Here is a 23,279-nt window from a genome sequence, read left to right as displayed (position 1 = left end):
TATAAGCTAGCTTTGACCCCATCCCCTTAGCCACACGACCAGACCCTTGGCCACCTTCTTAGGACCCTAACCAAACCCTGGGTAAGATTCTGGACTGACACTAACCCCCCATGTGCGACCAACCCTTCACCCGGGCGCTAACAAGCCATGCGCGACTTCCATCATGCCGCATCCCCCTTGCCTTCGTACCAGCCCTCGTGTGACCTACCTAGGACCATGGATTAGACCTCTTAAGACCCTTGGACGTGACCTAACATCAGCCAACAGCTGCATGCACCTAGGAAGCCATAGCCGAAACCCTAGCCCTTATAAACTCGATTTTTGCTCTAGCCTTTGCCCCTGCTGGTGCAGCCCTTATACAACCTTGTCTAAGCCCTTAATCCTTCTAAAATTCATCCCTTCCCATAGCCCTATGATGGCAGCCCCTTTATGCATCATTAGGAAGAGTTTTAATGTTGGAAACTTGATTTCGGTTGCCTGACAAGATCAATCAACTGACAGTTGCCTAACTGAAGATTAATGCGCAGTTTATCAAAGGCAACTGAAACCAGCTGAACTGAATTTACAAAGACAACTGACTGATCAGTTGGAAACTGATCAGTTGATATATTCAGTTGTGAGCTTACCAGCGATTGCTTATCAGCTGATCATTCAGCCGTACACGTCATCAGTTGTTGAAAAGGACATTCAACCGACAATAGTACAAAGCAGACTGCAAAAGATAGTGGGAATGCAACAATACAGCTACAGTGTACGAATGTCAGAAGAATGTTGACATGGCAAACCAACGGATAAAAAGATTCAAATTTCATTTAATATTACCGTTGAATGGAAGCCTATAAATAGCAGAAGGGAAGCGGTTGAAAAGATCATCGACCTACTATTTCATTAAGCTTGTTGTTACCCTGCTGAAATTATCGCTCTTACTCAAGAATCAAAAAGCTCACACTTATCAGATATATTTGTAGCATTTGAGGCTACTTTTCGTGCTCATAAGCACAAAATGTTTTGTTGTTTATTTGATCTTTAACTAGATCAGTTGTGCTAAATTCAGTCGAAGAACTGTGAGATATTTTGTAAACTAAGAGTTTCAGATTTGGCATTGTTAAGTCCAAATTGAAGTGGGTTTGTACAAGTTTTGTATCGATCAAAGTCTTTTAGTGCATATATCCTTGTGATAGAAGGTGTGACGTAGAAGTAACTAAAATCTCCGAACATCCATCACTCTTTATGTGTTCTTACTTCGGTTATTTATTCTATCTTTCAGTCAGTTTATTTTCGCAAATGTTATCAATTAAACTGATTTTCATTGACTGACAAGATTCCTAATTTCAGTTTGTCACAAACCTGACACTTTATTCGAAAAGATTCAAAAATCGTGAGTATTTATTCAACCCCCCCCCCCTTTCTAAACACATCTCAACTAATCAACCGATTCTAAAATTTAGGTTTTAAAACACATGCTCTAATCATAGCTTGGCATAAAAATGAAAATAATTACAAACCCAACATGCTTTTCATGCAAACATGCATCAAATATATATTATGGTGTGATAGATGAGAAAAAGGAGAATTAAGGCGTGCCTTTGCGTATATTACGCACGAAAATGTTTTTGCGATTCAAGAAACGATGGCGGAGAGGAGGACCTTGCTGAATTTTCTTCCCAAAAGTTGTGTGTTTCCCCTTCCAAAATCTCGTGTGTGTGTATGTGTTCGCTGCTGATGAAGAGTCCTAATTGTTTAGGGGATTAGGGGTGTGTGATTATCATGGATTTTGGGGAGGGTTTTGGCTTTTATTTTAAATAAAACTCGTAGTATAAGCCTAGGCCCATTAATCTAGTATAATAGGCCCATTAGACCCATTAGTTCATATTTAAAATATTTTGTTTAGAAAATTTGTGAAATTAATAGCGATGTTCTCAAAAATTCCATATTTTCTTCGAAAGTGGAATACCGTTTAAAATACGACTCGGCGTGTAAAAACACCCCAAAATTTGCCGTTTTCGAAAATACCACATAACATATAACATACATTAAATAATTATTTAATAAAAATATTTTCCTTCATATGGCCTCCGGTCTCCGTTCCTCGGTCGCGTTTTGAACAACCTTTAAAACACAGTTTTATGCATTCTAATTGAAAAACATATTTTAAACATGTAAACATGCCTACCATATTTACTAAATGCAATTAAAATGAATTAATTAAAATACATAAGAAATTTGATAACTTGCATGCATGTGGTTCACGTGGACCTTCAAATTTTCGAGATGTTACATAAACGATACGGTTCTCGAGATATGTGTTCAGTTCCTGGCGTCAATTTGATAATAAACTCGACTTTTTGCTCTTGTGGAAAACCAAGAATTTCTTCAGGAAACACATTAGGAAATTCACAAACAACAAGAATATCAAATATATGTCCCTTATCTATTGACCGATCAACAACATAAACAAGAAAACTTTCGTGGCACGAATCTAACAGACAATAGAAGAGACCAAAGGAATTTTGGCTTGAGAACCACGGTCATAGAAATTCAACTTGGGAGCAAAATTCGGTCAAAAACAAATTATTCCTTGATAATAGTCAACAATAGCTCTATTAACGGTCAGAACGTTCATACCAACAATACAATTAAAATCAAATACAATTAAAATCATGCGTAGGTAGGACTATGAGATTTAGATACAAAACATTATCATCATGAAACAACACCGCATTAAGCACCACATTATCAGTGATAATCATTTTGCCTATCGGAGTAGCAAAAGATTGGAATTCATACCAGTGATGAAAAGATAGTTCAAAAAAACAAATGCATGATAAATGAAAGATTGAGATACTTTGGTATCAAATAATACTCTTGATGTAAATCCACATAAAGTACACTTATTGATAATAACAGTAGGAACTCAGATACTACTTCCCTCTGGGGTGAAGTGATGCAAAATCAGATGTATTGAAATGTTGTCTCCCAGACTATCGGTGTTGATTAGGAACATGGATACCACTTTTTCTCAAACTAGCCTCAGCTTTCTTAGCTAATTCCACTGCTTCAGGATAATTCATTAGTTTTCCAATAGAGACAAAAGGATGCAAAACGATCATCCAATCCTTCAACAAAACTCTAAACAATGGCTAACTGATTGGCGACAAAATGCAAACATGATATCAGGTCGAATGACAGTTAAGTATAATAGTGAACATTTCAAATATTGATACAATGTTATCTTGACTAATATTCCCCTTCATTTATATCAAGCTTAACTGATGAGCTCATGAGGGTTGCTGCTGTTGAACATGACTCCATTCCGATTTTTTTAAGTAGTTCTTTGGTTTACTTCGTCTGACTGAAAAATATTCCAGTATCCAATTGCTTAACTTGTAGTCCCAGAAAGAAATTCAGTTCACCCATCATGCTCATCTCGATCTTAACCTACATTAGTTTAGAAAATTTTTTCACAGAGCTTTGAGTTAATGGATCTAAATATAATATCATAAACATAAATATGAACTAACAAAGTATGATAATTTTTAATAAATGTTATCTTATCCACTGAGCCTATTGTAAACCATGATCAAATAAAAATTGTGAAAGATTGTTATAATCGGCATGTGGTGCTTGTTTTAATCCACATAAGACCTTGTCTAATTTAAACACATGATTAGGTAAAATACTATTAATAAAACATGGAGGTTGTTCCATGTATACTTCCTCCTGCAACTTAGTTTCATCAAAAACCACATTAACAATTTTTTCAACATTAAAAATTTTCTATTTAACTACACGGAAAGTCTTACTGATTGCTGAATAGCCATGAAATATTCCAACATCATATTTAACATCAAAAGCAGAAATATGAGTTTTTCATTATTATGAATGTGACATTTATAGCCAAAAGCATGAAAATATGATAAGTTAGGGTAACTTCCATTCAATATTTCATATGGAGTCTTACCAGCCCTTTTTTGATCATATATATGTTATGTATATAAAATAGCTTCTGCCCAAAATTTTTGTGACACATCAGAATCATCAAGCATAATCCGTGCAGTTTCCTACAGAGTGTTGTTCCTTCTTTAAGCAATTACCTTATGTTGAGATGTTCTCTCTATAGAGTATTCATGCTGAATTCCTTGATTTGATAAATACTCATCCAAATTTTTGTTAGCGAACTCAGTATCTTGATCACTTTTAATCATTATTGCTTAGGTAGATTTATCATTTTGAACAACTTAAGAAATTTAATCAGTTGGGTACTATTATGATTTTTACCACTAAAAAATATCACCGAATTAAATCGGGAAAAATCATCAACAATCACGCGTGTTTATCTCATTCCTCATAAACTGATTACAAGTATTGGCCCAAAAAAGTCCATATGCAAAAGTTCTAAGTACCTAAATGACATTCTGAGCACACATGATTTTTAACAAATTCAATGCTAGGTAAACCATCAGCTAGGTTCAATTTACGCAAAATATTAATAGACCTGAAATTGAGATGATTAAGTCTTTTATGTCATAGCAATTGTTTATCGTTATTAATAGCAGCAAAATAGGTTGGTGAGACTACTTCAAATTCCAATTAACAATATTTGATTATTAGCATCTTTGATTGAGCAATTGTTTTTTTCAAATTCAACTAAATAGTCATTATCACAAAGTTCACTAATGATAATCAAATTATAGCAAAGATTTTCAACCAGTAAAACATCATTAATATCACATTTTCATGGGTAATCTTACCCTTTCCCAAGGTTTTACCCTTAGTATTGTCTCCAAAAGTAATCTTGGATCCTTCACATTTGGTTAAGTTTGGCAGTTTGGCTTGACAAGTCATGTGCCTTGAACATCCATTGTCCAGGTAACGAACTGAATTTTTCAGTTCTTCTCGTTCATTGTTCTGCATAAAAAAATTAATCAACTGGTACCCAATCTTATATGGGTCCAAACTGGATCAGTCCCTTGGGAACCCACACTTAGATAAGATTTATAGCCTGACCTCAATGTTTTTTCTGGAATGGATTGTGCAGAAACATGTGTGTGCAGTGTTTGGTGTGTGTGAAATGGAATGTTTTCTAGTCTTTCTACCATCAAGTTAGCTTGTATCTCTTTTAAACAAGCTTGCAGATGTAGTATCGATGGGGTTTAGTAATTCTTGAGCTGCATCTTACCTAACTGAATTTGTGATCGGACCTGTTGGGCTTGACAATTGATATCTCTAGTATATACACAGTACCAAACTTTTTGTCTTTGTTCATTAGTTTGATAGGTTTCTCAAACTTTATCAGTTAGCTTCTAATGTTCATATATCATACTAGACATTATAATATACTTCACTTTGCACATGTTCAGCTTCGATTGATTACTGTGGTCAGTAGAATTGCTATCATTACCGCTAAAGCCGATACTAGTTTTGTCTGTTGATTGTTTCTGCAGCTCTTGCATTTTCTCAAAAATTATTGACGACTTATTCCAAATTCTAATCAGTTAATCTAGTTTATTATTCTCAAAACTAAGTTGTTGATGTTCATTTAATACTGTTTAATTCTTTGTTTTCATTTTTTCAGTTTCTGCCTTAAGACCTAAGATTTCACCACACTGTTCCAATTAGGCTCATCATCATTGTCAATTGGGACTGCTTGCTTTGCTTTCATTTCCTCGAGTAATTGAGAAAATCTCTTATACTCTATTTACTATGTCATTGAGTGCAATGATGAGATCATTTCGTTAAAATCATTTGCTAAAGTCAAATACCTCATCGTAGGTAGATTCCATCTCAGCATCAGCCGTCAGGTACTTTACCACCACTTTATCAATTTCACTAGTATTCTAACTCTGATGAGTCAGTATCAGAGTCAGCCCACTTGGCTTTGTTGTCTTCAACAACAAGCACCTTCTGATTTTTTTCTTTTTCACCATGTCATTCTTGGGATTTTTCTTTTTGTCATGTGTTGTCTTCACTGATGGACTCTTTCTTGTGATGATTGCGTCTGTTTGGGCTTTGAAAGTTACCTTTATTCTTTCTTAAGAACTTCTCAAATTTCTTTAAAAACAGTGACATTGCATTACTGCTCAATTGCTCAGCTGATTTCTCTTTTGAGGCACTTTGTTCAGTAGTTGCAGTAGTCAGAGCCTTTGTCAGTTTGGTTGAAGATTCACCATCAGTTCTTGTTTTCAATTAGAATTTATATCCTTTGAGATATGTAAATAGATCGTGGATTTCAAGCTTGTTAAGGTCTTTTAGTTCTCGCATAGCCATTGTTTTGACATCTCATTCTCTTGGAAGAGCCCTCATAATTTTCAAGGTTATTTTTCTATTGTCATATTCTTTGCCAAGAACAGCCATTTCAATAATAATATTGTTCACTCTTTCATCGAAGTTCGACATGGAGTTTCCTTCTTTCATCTTGATACTATCAAATTTTTGAATTGCCACAGACAATTTATTCTCCTTTATTTGATCATTATCTTCGTATAATTGTATTAGTTTATCCCAGATATATTTGGTAATGTGACACATTTTGATCTTGCTGAAAGTATTTTTATCCAAAGTTTTGTATAATATGTCATTTGCATCATTGTCCAGATATGAATTTTTCTTGTCCTCACTAGTCCATTTCATCTTATGTTTTTCAATCATCTGAGAAGCACCATCAGAAATGGCAATGACTGTGTTTGCTTTCATGATCCTCATTGGTCTCTCTATGAGACCATATTACATATCATCGCCTTGAGCAATTATATGAGCTTGCGTCTTGATCTTTCAGTCATCAAAATAATATTTAGAGAACTTTTAGATCTTGTTGAATGATGTCATTTAGAATATTGTGTTCAAAGACAAGAATAAACCACTCTGATACCACTTGTTAGGAGCGGGATGAATAAATTTATTTCAAAAAAATTTTTGGTTGGGTTAGCACCACTGAAATTTTGTTCTTGTCAGTTAGGTTCTTAGTAAGTCAATCATATATGAATTGTGGGAAAGTAGTCTTACTGAAATTGGTTGAACAAATGGCTTATCAATAAAATCAATTGGGGTTCGCTGAATAGTAGTAATGTAGGTGGAATGAAAAATAAATGATCACAAAGTTGTTTCTGGATGTTCAGAGATTTCAATACTTCTACGTCACCTTTTCTTCCTCGTGAATGGTTTGTTAAAAGATTTTGGTAATTTCAAGCAATTTGAAATTATCCACTTCAGTGTGACTTAACATTGCCTAACTGAAACTCTTAGTAAATTCCAATCTAAAAACTTTGAGCAGTAAGACTTCTTACTCTAATTACATATATTTTACATAGAAATTCTAAGCACAAATTTGATCTTCAAAATGATCAGATAATGATTTATCAACGTGTGCTGACGATTTTAGTTTGGCTCATAGAAAGCTTCTTCATAGAAGATCAATTGGTTTTCAATAATTCAGATATAGATGATGCATATTCAATCTATCTATTTATAGCTTAATCTGCAACTGTGATGTTTTCAAAATAATATCTATGTTTCCAAATACAGGTGTCGTTGTCATGTCATCGTCCTTTCTGAAATGTTCTGGTAGTGCGCTGAAACCTGACATTCTATTAAGATTCAATTACTATTTTTATGGAAAGCTTTATCTGGTATTTCAGTTAGCCTTTGATTCTTAATCACTAATTATACTGATTATTTAGGGAATGTATGGATTTGGACTGACTGTTCAACTAGATAGACTGTCGATTGGGCTTCATTAGTCAACCTTGAATCGGTTTAACTAACAGTATCCTTCTTATGCTTCATCAGTCTGATTTTGTAATCAGTTAGGTTTCTTAGAAAACTTATTCTTATTGAAATTCAATTTTTCTCTTAGAATTCAGTTCAGTTAGGCTCTATAATTATCTGTTGGACCAGCAATTTTGTTCAATCATCAAAGTGTAACTCTTTTTTTTTAAAATTGCTTAGCAGTTCAAGTTTCATATGTCATTCGGTCTCCCGGCAAGAGTAATTATTGTACTCTAACAATATTTTCTCAACAATTGCACTCATTACAATATATGAGAATCAAGACAATGACTATGATATCAATTATAAGATCGAGTGTTTGTCTCATTACTAAAAGTTGTAGTTGATGGCAATGGTATAATTTAAGTTTTTTAAATCATATAACAGCTCAAATAGTACGTGTCAATGTGTCAATCATTATCTCTATAAGAGCAATTATTACACCACAACGATAATCCATATACAAGTTTAAATTAATTTTCTTGGCTTTAAAAAAATGGGAAAGTAAAAATATAGCATGAATAATGCACGTACATAAAAAATAGCAAGAATAATTCATGTACATATGACACGTCATTTCATATTTATGGCATTGATTCTTTACCTTCAGCACGTAATTAACAATATAATAAAGAAATGCTCCCCAAAAAAAAATATAATAAAATACAAAAAAAAATTGGTAAGACGATTTTACGAGTCAATTTTGTGAGTTAAATTTCTTATTTGAGTCACTTACAAAAAATAATATTATGCGCCAAAATGTTACTTTTTTAAATATAGACATACTAATAGATTTTGATATAATGTCTCCTTTTCCCCCGTTTATGGGAAAATTGGTTTTAAATCCTCAAACCCAAACTCAACTTTATCCTAACTCCCTACACCTCAAAAACTTTGTTCAAACTCCCTAAAAAGTTTAAAGTTGATAAAAATACCCTTACATATTAAGTGATTGATTTTCTGGGCCTAAAATGTTATCAGAGCCAAGTTAAATTATTTCAAACATAAAATTTTATTATTATGATGTAGTTAAATGTTTGAGGAGTAGAATTTTCTCAATTAACATTAATCCGAACTTAGGTTCGAGATTAAGTATTTACAGGAGTTATTCCAGAACTCTGAAATATTTGAAACATGAAGATCTAACCAAGGTTAGATATCAAGAAGGAACTTATCAGAATCTTACGGTAAACTTATGATTCAAAATAACAGGTTCTTAGAAATAGTACCGGATTCTTCTAAACTCTCGGGAGATCTTAGAGAAATTCAAAAGACGGTACAAAATTATGTCAATATGTTGTATTATGTACCACAAAATGTGGAGAAAATCCTTGAAAATCAGGAAGAAATTCTTGGAATATTGAAGGATATTCGAATAAGAATTCAAATCCTAGAACAACATTCAAGTTCTAGTAAGAGAACTTCAGAAGGAAGGTTACCACCATCTTTTGGAACTGAACCATTGTTACATCAACAAGACAAGGCCAAAGTAGTGTCAAAACGTTTGACTGAAGAATAAAAAATGATCAATCTAATTAAATATGTCTCAGAAAAGAAATTAATCTGATGACAACTTTAGCAAAGATTGGTCTAAAGGATCTACAAGAGCTTGCAGAATTTTTTGCAAATCTCAAAGTCGTAGATCTAAAGATGAACACAACGGGAGGTGAACTACCTTCTATAACCTGGTCATCTTCTCAGGAACCACCAAGGGAAAGTATAGGATCTCAGAATATAAATATGAGAGAATCTAAACCCGATTTCCATACTGGTGGAGAATCACACCCAGCGGGAACAAAGACAAGGAGGAATCAAATTTCCTTGCACCAAACACCCTATGGGAAAACTGTTTTAGAAACTATACATCTTTATGGGGTTATGCTTAACCTTGATGTATTAGATTTCAAAAACAGAGAAGATCTCATAGATGACTGGACATCTGCTATGAGAATCGCTGCAGGAACACTTGATCTCAACAGAGAAGGATTCATTAAACTTTTAGAAATGAGTCTAATGGGATAAGTTAAAATTGCTTGGGACATGAATTCATTGGAAACCAAAGAATCAGTCTTAGCTGGAGAATCTCTTAGTGAAATAGCTGGAAAAATGGCTACCCTATTTAAAGCACAATTTATAAGGGTAGACTATTTTAACAATCAAGATACAGAGAAGATGAAGAAATATACTCAAGCTATGTATAGCCTTGAATTACATGACATATGTTTAGTAGATGAATATATTATGTTATTCACTAAATATAGATAGAATTCAGGGGTTGAAGAAAACATAGCGATGCAGCTTTTCTTCGCTAAAATGCCGAGTCCTTGGAGAGAAATGCTTATAAAAGAATATGTCTCTGGCAATCCAGATACGCTGGCAAGAAGAGCCTCTTTTCTCAAAGAAAATTGGCAGAATGGTGTCATATGACAGCCTTACAAAAGAATTACAAACGCCTAAGGGATATCAACAAAAGAACTCCTTTGTGTTGTAAGGAAAACGATCTTCCAACAATTATTGGAAGTAAACCACAAAAGCATAAGAGGAAAAGTTTTAGAACTCATCCTTATGCTAAAAGTGGAAGAAGTTCTTGGAAACCAAGAACAGTATGGTCTAGACAGAAGGCTAGATCTTATAAATTTGGGCAAAGAAGTGGATCATCAAGAAGTAGGATATCATCCCAAGCATCGAGTACATCTCGAAGCACAGGAAAAACACCTACAAAAAAAATTTTTAGGAGAGCTCATACTCGAGCTAATGAAAGTTTTAAAGATTGTAATTGTTGAACATGTGGAGCAAGAGGTCATATCTCAACCAATTGTCCTAGAAAATGAGATAGGAGGTATTAAACGCTTCGATCCAACTCCGGATATTGAAGAAACAGTTTATTACCAAGATCTTATTCAAGTATACCGATTTGAGGATATCGTCTCAGAAGAAAGTATATATGAGGAAGAAGAAGTCTTGAGTCGGGAAGAATCTAATGGAACTGAATCGGAATCTGACTGAAGACGAGGTGTTTCGACAAGAAACACATGCAGATTTTTCTGGTTTCTTTAGCCAGACAACAATATCTCATAACATGGTCCAAAGGATCATAAGAGAAAATCCTAGTCTTCAGAGATATCAAGGATTCTTTGCAGGACAGGTAGAAAAATTCTTAGGAAGTCTTGGAGGAATGATAATGCTACACAATTTTCACAACCACATTTCCAAAATCAACAAAATTTTCAAAATTATGCACCTTATGTTCCTCCACCTAAAAGAAACTTGGAAGATATATTGAATTCTTTCATTAAAAAGCAAGAGTCTATCAATACTCAAACTGCTCAAACCATGACAGATTTGAAAGATACTCTTGCTAAATTTGCATCTGTACATAATGTTCATGAAAAAGGTAAATTTCCTTCACAACCACAGCCTAATCCCAAGGATCATCATTCACAAACTGGAACTTCTGGAACTCAACCGATGGATCAGGTAAAATCTAATATTACCCTTCGAAGTGGTAAGGTTGTGGAAAAATCCATTCTTGAACCTTGTGAAGATGATGATAAATCAACTCCAAAGGGTAAGGAAGTGGAACCCATAACTTGCGAAGAGGAGGTTCAGCAGACAATGTCACCACCATTCCCTCATGCATTGAAAAATACAAAAAAATCAAATTTTAATTCTGATATATATGATATTTTTAAACAAGTAAAAGTTAATATTCCTTTATTAGATGCAATAAAACAGGTACCATCATATGCCAAATTTTTGAAAGACTTGTGCACTGTGAAAAGAAATTGAATGTGAAAAAGAAAGCATTTTTATCCGAATAAGTAAGTGCAATCATTCAAAATAATAATACTTTGAAATACAAATACCCTGGTTGTCCTACTATTTCATGTATTATTGGAGAACGAAAGATTAAGAAAGCCTTGCTTGATCTTGGAGCTAGTGTGAATTTACTTCCATATTCAGTTTATCAAGAACTCAATCTAGGCGAGTTAAAATCTACTTCGGTAACATTTTTACTTGCCGATAGATCTGTAAAAGTGCCAAGAGGTATGGTAGAAGACATGTTGGTCCAAGTTGATAACTTTGTATATCCTGTCGATTTCATAGTTTTAGATACACAACCTATCGAAGCTTGTAATGCAATTCCTGTAATTCTGGGTCGTCCATTTTTAACAACTTTTAATGCTCTTATAAATTGCAGGAATGGAATAATGAAGTTGTCATTTGGTAACATGACCTTGGAGCTTAATGTTTTTAATCTTTGTAAGCAATCACATGACAAAGGAGATGAAAGTGAAGATGAAAATCTTATTGAAACTCTTGTGGAAAAAAACATTCAAGAAGGGAGTACTCGTGATCAATTAGATATTTGTTCAATTGAAACTATTAAAGAAAATATTGAAATTGATCTTGATGATTTTATCAGGTATCACTCGTTACCAGGATCAGAGAAAGAATTTGAGGCAAAATATAAAGAGCAAAGATGAACCACCCATATTGGAGTTAAAACCCTTGCCAGAAGAATTGAAGTATGAATTTCTTGGAGAAGATGAAACATATCCGGTGGTAATTTCTTCCAAACTAGCAAGTGATCAAGAAGGTAAATTAGTTTATATGCTTAAAAGACATAAAAATGCATTGGTTGAACACTAAAAGATCTCAAGGGCATTAATCCACTAATTTGCACTCACAAAATTCACTTAGAAAAAAATGCAAAAACATCTCAACAACCACAAAGGAGATTAAATCCACACATGAAAGATGTTGTGAAAACTGAAGTTCTCAAACTACTTGATGTTGGGATTATCTACCCTATTTCTGATAGTAAGTGGGTAAGCCCAACACAAGTAGTTCCAAAAAAATCTGTCATCACGGTGATAAAAAATGAAAAAGGTGAATTGTTAACAAGTCGAGTCCCATGTAGTTGGCGGATGTGTGTTGATTATAGAAAATTAAATTACGTCACTAGAAAAGATCATTTTCCATTACCATTTTCGGATAAAATTTTAGAAAGAGTAGCAGGTCATCCATACTACTGTTTTCTTGATGGATATTCAGGCTATTATAAAATTCTCATTTCACTCGAAGATCAAGATAAAACTACATTCACATATTCTTTTGGAATATTTGCATTTAGAAGGATGCCATTTAGATTATGCAATGCCCCAGCAACATTTCAAAGATGTATGCTAAGCATTTTTAACGACATGGTTGAAAATTGTTTGGAGATTTTCATGGATGATTTAACTGTTTTTGGGAATACATTTGATAATTGTCTTGAAAATTTGGAAAAAGTTTTAAAAAGATGCGAGGAAAAAGGTCTTATTTTAAATTGGAAAAAATGTCATTACATGATTACTTCTGGTATTGTTTTGGGACATGTCGTTTCATCTCATGGAATTGAAGTTGATAAAGCCAAAGTTGATGTCATTGCCAATTTACCCCCTCCAAAAACCATGAAAGAAATTCGCTCATTTTTGGGACATGCTGGATTTTATAGGAGGTTTATAAAGGACTTTAGTTCAATCTCTAAACCCATTTGTAACCTCTTAACAAAAGACACTGCATTTGAGTGGACTCAAGAATGTCAAAATGATTTTGACATTCTTGAGTCCACTCAAATGCAGTGTCTTTTGTTAAGAGGTTAGATAAAATCGTTCGACATTTAACATCACCTCCTATCATGCAACATCCTGATTGGTCTTTACCATTTGAAATCATGTGCGACGCGAGTGATTATGCAGTCGGTGCAGTACTGGGTCAAAGAAGAAATGATAAGCCTTACGTGATATATTATGCAAGTAGAACTTTAAACAATACTCAAATGAATTACTCCACAACTGAAAAAGAAATACTTGTTGTAATATTTGCATTAGATAAATTTCGTTCTTATTTGATTGGATCAACGACTATTGTGTTTACTGATCATTCTGCTATTAGATATTTGTTGACCAAACAAGATGCAAAGCCACGACTGATACGATGGATTTTGTTGCTCCAAGAATTTGACATTGTGATCAAAGATAAAAAAGGAACCGAGAATTTCTTAGCCGATCATTTATCGAGACTAGTAACAGGATCATCTTGTGAAATGAGACCAATTAACGATATTTTTCCTGATGAACATCTATTTTCAGTTACTACTATATCTTGGTTTGCTAACATAGTAAATTTTCTTGTGGCAGGAAAAATGCCACCGCAATGGAGTTCCCAAGATAAAAGAAAATTTTTGTATGAGGTAAAAAACTTTTATTGGGATGATCCGTATCTGTACAAGTATTGTCCAGATCAAATTTTTCGACGTTGCATACCCGACAATGAGGTAAGTAGTGTCATTAAATTTTTTCATTCAGAAGCATGCGGAGGACATTTTTCTTCAAAGAAAACGGCTTCAAAAATCTTGCGGTGTGGATTTTATTGGCCCACTTTGTTTAAAGACACCCACGAAATCTGCAAGATCTGTGAAAATTGTCAAAAATTGTGTGCGATTTAAAAACGAAACATGATGCCTTTGAATCCTATCATTGAAATTGAAATCTTTGACTGTTGGGGAATTGATTTTATGGGACCTTTTCCACCGTCGTTTGGATACTTGTATATTTTAGTTGCAGTTGATTATGTTTCCAAATGAATAGATGCAATTCCATGTCGAACAAATGATCGTAAAATCAGTCATCAAATTTTTGAAAGAAAATAATTTTAGTAGATTTGGAATTCCTCGAGCCATGATAAGTGATGGGGGAACTCACTTTGTTAATAAATCATTTGCTTCATTAATGAAAAAATATGATATTACTCACAAAGTACTATTCCTTATCATCCTCAAACAAATGGACAAGTTGAAATAGCTAATAGGGAGATAAAGAAAATTTTGGAAAAAACTGTTAACTCAAATATAAAAGATTGGTCTCTGCCACTTAATGATACACTTTGGGCATATCGAACAGCTTTTAAAACATCATTGAATATGTCTCCCGATAGGTTGGTTTACGGAAAACATTGTAGTTTGCCTGTGGAATTGGAACATAAAGCTTACTGTGCGATCAAAACTTTTAATTCAAGCATGGATGATTGCAAATAGGGGTGTTCATTATTCGGATATAACCGAAAAAACCGACCGAATTTTGTAATTCGGTTTTTTTGGATCGGTTTTTCGATTTTTTGGTTCGGTTTTGGATTTATTTTTTGAAATATTCGGTTTTCCGGTTCGGTTTCGGTTTTTATGTATTGAAAATCGAAATAACCGAACCGGCCGCATTTTATGTTATATTATTATTTAGTCCCTAGTGTTTCCAGCTTTTATAGATTTTAGTCCAAAACTTTTATTATTTATAATATAATTTATTTCCATATCTAACATTTAAAAAACTTAGCCGGCCCTAGCACAAAAGGAGCGGTTTCTCCCTCACAGAAAATCAGCGCTTTCTTCCTCTTCTCTTGAGTCTTGACTGTGTTGTTCGTTGTTCGTTGATTTTCAGTTTTCAGGTACTTTTTACGATTTCTCGAATTTTTATGTTTCTTTTTTTTTTGGGATGGTGAAGTGGATGATCTTCCTTGTGTGTGTTGGTTGTACGTTCTGGGTTTGAGCCCTCCTGTGTGTATGTCAAGATTTGTAGTTTAGCTGTTTTTTTTCGGTGGGCATGTAGTTTCGAACTTGGGATGAAGTTTCTTAACCCATTTTTATTAATAGCTCAGGAACGAGAGAGTGAGGGCCGATGGGAAAACAAATTCAATTATCAGTTACTATTTTTGTAATTTGTCTATTTACTTAATGGAATTTGAGTTTCAACCGATTTGTATGTGTGGGTGCACAAATTGAAGGCGTCACAGCCAGGTGTTAATTTCCAGAAGCTTGTGGGGCTCAAAAATTGTGCTATATTGAAAATCATTGTATCTTCCATAGTTTTTAATCCTCTTGATGTTAAATGTTCATTTATCTAAGAGGGATTTAACACCAGATGAACATTTGTTTTGCATTTGATGAATTGGTTTTCGGGAAAATTGTTTCCAACTTTTTCCGGAGTTTCGTTGGGATTTTAATTGGATCTGGTGTATGAATTTGGCTAATATGCAGTGTTGTATGCGGTTTGCATATGTGAATGATAATTCTTGTTCATCTATATAACTTCTTTTTTTGCGTATATGTGATTTTGTAATTTTTTGGGTGTAGTTTTGAATTTGAATAATGGACAGCTTGTTAATTAAATAAGGTTACTTTCTGTATAAATTTAGCATGTATGCTGTTGTTTATCCTTATTTTCTAAAATTTTACCTTTGTTGGATTTTTTTCATTTGTTCTTATTTTAATCTTCATATTATGTTTATTGTATTATTAGATGGCTGAAATTGATGGTACACTCGGTGAAAGTAGAAATTCAAATAACGAGCAACCTATTGATTCTTCTGCAAAAACCACTGAAGATTCAAAGAAGAGAAAAACCGTAAAGCCTAGATCAATAGTGTGGGAACATTTTGAAAGGTATGTTGATTGTGATGGGAATAAAAGAGCAAGGTGTCTTTATTGTAGTTCAAACTATGCTGCTGATTCAAATGCCAATGGAACATCTTCTTTAAATAATCATCTGAGAACGTGTACGCAAAATCCTCATAATGCTGGGACTAAACAAGCCAAATTAAGATTTCAAGAAAATTCAAAAGATGGTGAAAATTCAGTTAATATTTGGAGATTTGATCAAGAAGCATGTAGAAAATCATTAGCTCAGATGATAATTATGGACGAACAACCTTTTAGTCTTGTTGAAAGAGAAGGGTTCAAGCATTTTATTAATTTAATACAACCTCTATTTCGAATTCCTTCCCGTGCTACAATAAAGAGAGATTGCTTTGAACTTTTCTTGGAAGAAAAGAAAAAACTTAAGTTGTTGTTCAAAGACACACATCAAAGAGTTTGTCTCACAACAGATACATGGACTTCAATACAGCGAATCAATTATATGTGTCTCACAGCTCATTTTATTGATAAAAATTGGAAACTGCACAAGAAGATCTTGAATTTTTGTCCAATTAGTAGTCATAAAGGTGATGATATGGCAATTGCAATCACTAAGTGTTTGATTGATTGGGGTTTGGACAAAGTGTTCACTGTTACAGTTGATAATGCTAGTTCAAATGATACGGCAGTGAAAGAACTTTCAAAACAATTAAGCAAATGGGGAACTAATTTCATGGATGGTAGTCACCTTCATGTTAGATGTGTTGCTCACATAATCAATCTTATTGTTCAAGATGGATTGAAAAAAGTTGGTGATTCTGTGAAACGTGTGAGGCAAGCTTTGAGATACATTAGGCAATCTCCTGCAAGGATGAAACGATTCAAAGATTGTTTAGAAATTGAAAAAATAGAGAGTAAAAAATCATTGTATTTGGATGTCCCTACTAGGTGGAATTCGACCTATTTGATGTTGAATACAGCACAAGAATTTGAGAATGCCTTTGTGAGATATGGTTTTCTTGATCCTGGATTGTTGGATAATCTTCTTAATCACACTTGTGAAGATGTGAATATTGTGGGTGATTTTGTTAATGATGACTGGAAGAAAATAAGACACATGGTAAAGTTTCTTGAAACTTTTTACGAACTTACCTTAAGAGTATCGGGGTCATCATATGTTACTTCAAATGTTCACTTTCATGAAATTGGTGAAGTTGCTTGCATTTTGAAAATGTTAGTGGATAGTGATGATACTGATTTGAGTTGTATGGTGGAGAAGATGAAAGCTAAATTTGAAAAGTATTGGGGCGCTCCAGAAAAGATGAATAAGATGATTTTTGTTGCTTGTGTGTTAGATCCTCGTTTCAAATTTGAGTATGTTGCTTTTGTTCTTTTGAGTATGTATGGAGAAGAGAAAGGAAGAAAAATGAGAGATGATCTAAAGCTCTATGTGATATCTTTATATGATGAGTATCGAATAAGAACTTCAAAAGAATCTCAATCTAAATCATCGGCTTCAGCTAGTAAAACAATTGACAATGACATGTCAAGTTCTGGAAGCGCACATAAAAAAACCTTAATTCAACAAGAATACTTGAGGCACAGAGCCATGTGTGGAATTATGGGTGCTAAGTCAGAGTTGGACAAATATCTTGGTGAAGAAGAAGAGCCTGGAAATGAAAATTTTGATATCTTGCTTTGGTGGAAAGTTAACAAGCCTAGATTTCCTTTTCTTGCTGAAATGGCTCGTGATGTGTTAGCAATTCCTATTTCTACTGTGGCGTCAGAAAGTGCATTTAGTACTGGAGGTCGTGTGCTTGATCCATTTAGGAGTTCGTTAACTCCTAAATTAGTGCAAGCTCTTGTTTGTGCACAAGACTGGATTCGTAATGAATCTTTACATATTACAGTAGAAGAAGACTTGGATAAGCTCGAGAAATTTGAAGATGGTAAAAGTTACAAATTTTTTAATATTAATGTGACAAATATTGTATTTTTTAGATGATAAAAATAATTGTTTTTCCAGATTTGGCCAACTTGGGAAGAGGTGTTCCTTGTATGACTGACATATAATTGAATCTATCAATCAGGTATGATAAATTAATTTATATTAAATTTTTGTATTAAGATTAGGAATTTATGATTTATACACTTTCATATTTGATTGTTGATTTAATAATTAGTGGGATGATTAACATTTGGGCGTTTTTTTTTTAAGATGTTGCATTGATTTAATATTCAGCAAGCAATCTGGCATCAACTACTTGGATCACCTCCCTTTCTTCCTTCAAAATTGCGACACCATCATCAAGCATTATCTTCAGTAGCTTTTTTCCTTCATATTTTTTTACTTTATTGCTATGATTTGAATTTTGAATATATGTCGGTGTTAGTTCATAACTGAGTTTGTGTATATTTTCCCTTGGATGTATTGCCATTTTACTTGAACAAACAATGTCTCTGTACTAACCTTTTTTTAATTATGTGTGAATAACAGATTGGGAGTACGAGAGTTCATCAGGCTATTATTAAGAGAAAAAGGGCAGCTGAAAAGCCTCAAGCTGTATCTGAAGAGGAAGCAGCTGCCATGAAGGCTAGGAAAGCTGCAAGGAAGAGAGTCGAAAAGAGAGAAAAACCATTGCTCGAACTTTATTATAAGCATCTAAATTAAATGTTTGAAAAAATTTATGTTTTTTTCACTTTATGATATATTATTAATTAAACCGAACCGTATAAATCGGTCCATTATATTACCAAACCGAAACCGAACCGAATTACAATTGATCGGTCGGTTCGGTTTCGGATTACATAATTCAAAAACCGAAAACCGGAAAACCGGAACCGAAATTAGATAAATTAAAACCGAACCGACCGATGAACACCCCTAATTGCAACAAATTGCGTAAATTGCAATTTAATGAACTTGATTAACTTAGAAATGATGCATATGAGAATTCAAGGATTTATAAAGCAAAAATCAAATCATTTCACGATAAAAAAATTCTTAGAAAATCTTTTGAGATTGGTAAAAAAGTTTTGCTTTATAATTCTCGACTTCACATATTCCCAGGAAAATTACGATCAAGATGGACAGTCCCATATGTTGTAAAGCATGTGTATCCTTATGGAGCTGTGGATATTGAAAATCCTAAAATGGTGATGTTTTTAAAGTAAATAGACAAATGCTTAAATCATTTTTAGAAAATGAAATCTTTCAAGAATAGTTTATTTCCCTTTCCGATCCTTAAATTTTTATGTTTCATTTAATTATGTTTGTTTTTATTTCAGGTTTCCTTAATCTTTTTATTTTCCCGGTTAAATGGCGAATAACGGTACTCCGTAACTCTCATAGTCGGTTAAATCAGTTTCCCACAATTGCTGACACAAAAATTTTAAAAAAAAATCGTTTCTTTTCTTTTCAAAATGGATGAAATTCTCTCGAAAATTTGTAAATATTTTCCTTCTGTTTCTGAAAATGTTCTAAGAAAAATTTATGTAGGTAGGTGCGAAAGATTGAGATTGCTAATGCAAAAAGAAATTCCAGAAGATATTCGTCTTGTAATAGAAGCTAAGGTCCGATTAGGAGGAGAAGTTCCACAATCACTGCTCATTCGGTATTTTCCTGGATTAGGAAAAAGCACTTATGCGAGAAAACGAAGGGCCAAAAGGTTTGGGGTTTGTCATAAGTGTGCAAGATGGACTTGTGACAAACGATGCATATCTTTGGGATATGTTTTCAATAACAGAGAAGATAAAATTGATTTCATTAAGAATGGGCTGAGTAAGGAGTCTTTAGTTAACATCTTATTGACTCTTGAGACGCATTCTAGTGGACATGTGCATATTGAACTTCTCCGTTTATGGAAACAATTCCAAGATGAGCGTGAGTCTTGGAAATCCGACTAAAAAAGACCATATTTGTCAATTTATAAGAAAATTGGATGGGAAGCATATCCTCGACTCATAGAAGGCGTTGAAGCCGTTTCTAGACGTTAAACCAGAGGAAAATTGTGAGCCACAATCACGCTACTGTTTATATGCATGTGTGCCATTATTGTTTTTACTGTTTATTCTGCTTACAGCTGTGACTCATAGTTTTGTCATGATAACATATTACCCCTATAAAATCTCTCTATTTTCGCAGACCAAAAAGAAAGTAAAAATATGGATGGATCCTCTGCACAAACATTGAAAAATATTTTTGTATTTTGTGGGTCGAGTTCTGGAAAAAATGAAGTGTTTGTAGAAGCAGCGAATAATCTTGGAAAGATATTGGCTGAGAGAAAAATTCACTTGGTATATGGGGGAGGTAATATAGGGTTAATGAGATCTGTTTCAACATCTGCTCATCTTGGAGGTAGTCAGGTTTTGGGTATTATTTATACAGCTTTAGCTGAAGGAAATATTAAAGGTGTTACGATTGGGGAAGAATTAAAAGTTTCTTTTATGTATGAAAGAATCACCAAAATGATTGAAAATTCTGATGCTTTTATCGATCTACCAGGTGGTTTTGGTACATTAGAAGAAATATTTCACACTGTTTCTTGGGCACAACTTAATATCCATAATAAACCTGTGGGTTTGTTGAATATCAATAATTATTATGATAGTTTGTTGACATTTCTTGATAAAGCTGTGGAACAGAATTTCATTTCAGAAAATTCACGAAGGATGCTCATCTCTGCTTCGACTGCTAACCAATTAATTGATGATTTGGAAGATTTTTTTATAAGCCTGATTCGATGATAACGAAAATCAATTGGTCGCAATCAAGCAGTAAGAAAAGAAAGTTGGATCATTGATTCAAAAGTCGTGGATTGGTTTGCGTTTGTTTCAGTTTGTTATCTTCAATAAAATTCCAGGTGATATCTCTTTCATTATGTACTCTTTATTAATAGTTATTTTGACATTAGGGACAATGTCATATTCTGATTGGTGGGAGAACAAATTTTTTATAAAAAAACTTTAAAAAAATTAAAAATATTATTTTAAAATAAAACTATATTTATTATTTGTATCTTAATAATTTTTGCAAAAATATCATTACATTACATGTTTGAAAGGTTTAAATTAGAAAATATATTAATTTATCTAAGGATGTTTAAATTTTTATTTGAAAAAAAAAATTTAATTTTAATATTCTGATCACTATAAAAATATGATTTATGAAATCTTTTTGAATGATTAATATTGTGATAAAATCAGTTATTAAAGTATATGGCCCAAGATATACCTGATAAGAGTGCCTAAAATTTTTAAACTCACACATATTTTGTGAGTGAATGGAGAGGATTGAGAAAACAGCTTGCGAGCCTTTATTGATCATCAGAGAGGCTATCTATTTTTTAGATCTTGAGTTCTTATTTTGAAAAAAAATGATATTTCCTGGAAAAAAAATAAAGATGTCGAAGATCTATGTAATTTTTAAGTTATATGCTACGACTCATTTTTCTCTCATAAATATTAAAAAGAAAAAAGAAAAAAAATAGAGAAATTTATTGTACAAATTAAATAAATATGTGGTCAAGAAGCATAAACTTAGTCTGATTCCATGAGTTCAAAAAAAAACATCAGGAAAAAAATATATAATAAGAACAACTAGATTTTGAATCAATGGATTTCCTATCTTTTGATTAGTTTGGCTCGTTTGTCTGTTTGCATTATGTAAACCATTTCCTGAGCATTTATCTGTATTCCAACTCCATGAGAGAAATCGTTCTCATAAATTGAAATATTTATAACCTGTGAGGATATGGAGTTGAGACTCTTACTAGAAATTTCTGAAGGTCGTGTACATTTAACTACCTGAAAATAAGCTTTGAATTGATCAGTTCATATTATTTCATAAATTATAATTATAATGCTCTTGATATAACTTTGACATTTTTCAAATTTAATTTAAACACTTGAATAGTTCCGATTACATTTCTATTTAAATTAATCAATATGTTTTGTGTTGCTATTAGCGCTTAAATTGCTAGGGACTAGCAATAAGCTGGTTGGGGGTGTGATAAACATAAAAAATGTATATTAATTAAATGTTTTATAATATAAATTTATATTTTTTGTTTTATTAAATGTTTAAATATTAGTTTTATAATAAATTGTATAAAATATAAGTTGTTGTGTAATTATAAGTTTTTACTATTTTTTACAAGTTCGATAAAACAAGAATAAATTTGACGTTGCAAATGAGATTAAGATGATTCTTGGACTTGTAGAAAGTTGATGTTAATATCTACAATATTGGTGGCAAGTATTAGATAAAAATCTTCCCACAAGTGAGATCAAATTAAGCAACAAATAAAGTTACCAAAGAAGTGGCAGTTTTACCATGCTCTAGCATTTTAACCATATCTCTCAAATTACTTGGTCAAATTATTAAAAAAAATTACCACGTTTCAAACAACTCAGATATCTACATGTTTTGTTTTATGTGGAGAAGAAAATTCGGATGAGAAGATTTTCAAAAGTGATGTGTATTAAAATATAATTTCTTGGAACACCAATGAAGATTTTGTGTAAAAAAATAATATTTTATTTGTGGTTGTCTCCCCAAATTTGGCTATAAATAGGAGTCCATTGTAATGTATTGAGATATCCCTCATTTTATGAACAAACCTTTGAGTTCATAATATTTATCTCTTTGTTTTTTCTTTATTTCTTCATTTAAATATAATTAGCATGTTAAATTCATATTCAAAGTTTTACACTTTGAATAATGAGTAGTTAACTTCCCAAAGTTGAGATGAAAAAAGGTGAAACTCTTGGCATGATAATAAAGTTACTAAAAGGTAAGAATCTATGTTTTATAGTATTTAATCATTATTTATTGTTTATGTTATATTTATTTCTTTAAGTATTATTATACCCTACTTATATGTGAGAGTTTTGATTTATTGTTGCTATATGTTACACTAAATTCTTGGAACCATTTAAATGTTAGTTTGTTATTACCAACCATTTAAAGTGAATGCCTTGATTTATTATATATGAATATATCATAATATTAATTTCTTGGTAACATTTAAATGTTTGTTTGGTTTTACCAACCATTTAAAGT

The 23,279-nt window shown here is 32.8% G+C and overlaps 1 protein-coding gene and 1 long non-coding RNA gene across 2 annotated transcripts; one reads left to right on the top strand and one right to left on the bottom strand.

Moving 5' to 3' along the window:
• Positions 1-6,279: 6,279 nt before the first annotated feature.
• LOC142556873 (uncharacterized) lies at positions 6,280-6,702 on the bottom strand. Its single transcript, XM_075668371.1, has one exon. It carries the CDS (start codon positions 6,700-6,702, stop codon positions 6,280-6,282), a length of 423 nt encoding a protein of 140 aa, XP_075524486.1.
• An 8,225-nt stretch (positions 6,703-14,927) lies between these two features.
• On the top strand, positions 14,928-18,961 carry LOC142556439 (uncharacterized). The gene is made up of 3 exons (XR_012822612.1): positions 14,928-15,249; positions 16,101-16,243; positions 18,714-18,961. It is a non-coding gene; the product is annotated as an uncharacterized LOC142556439 (long non-coding RNA).
• Positions 18,962-23,279: the final 4,318 nt, after the last annotated feature.

Source organism: Primulina tabacum, chromosome 9 (genome assembly GCF_025594145.1).
Source record: "Primulina tabacum isolate GXHZ01 chromosome 9, ASM2559414v2, whole genome shotgun sequence".
Lineage (NCBI taxonomy): Eukaryota > Viridiplantae > Streptophyta > Magnoliopsida > Lamiales > Gesneriaceae > Primulina > Primulina tabacum.
The sequence above is the reverse complement of the archived record's forward strand: the minus strand, read 5'-3'. Positions and strand labels throughout refer to the sequence as shown.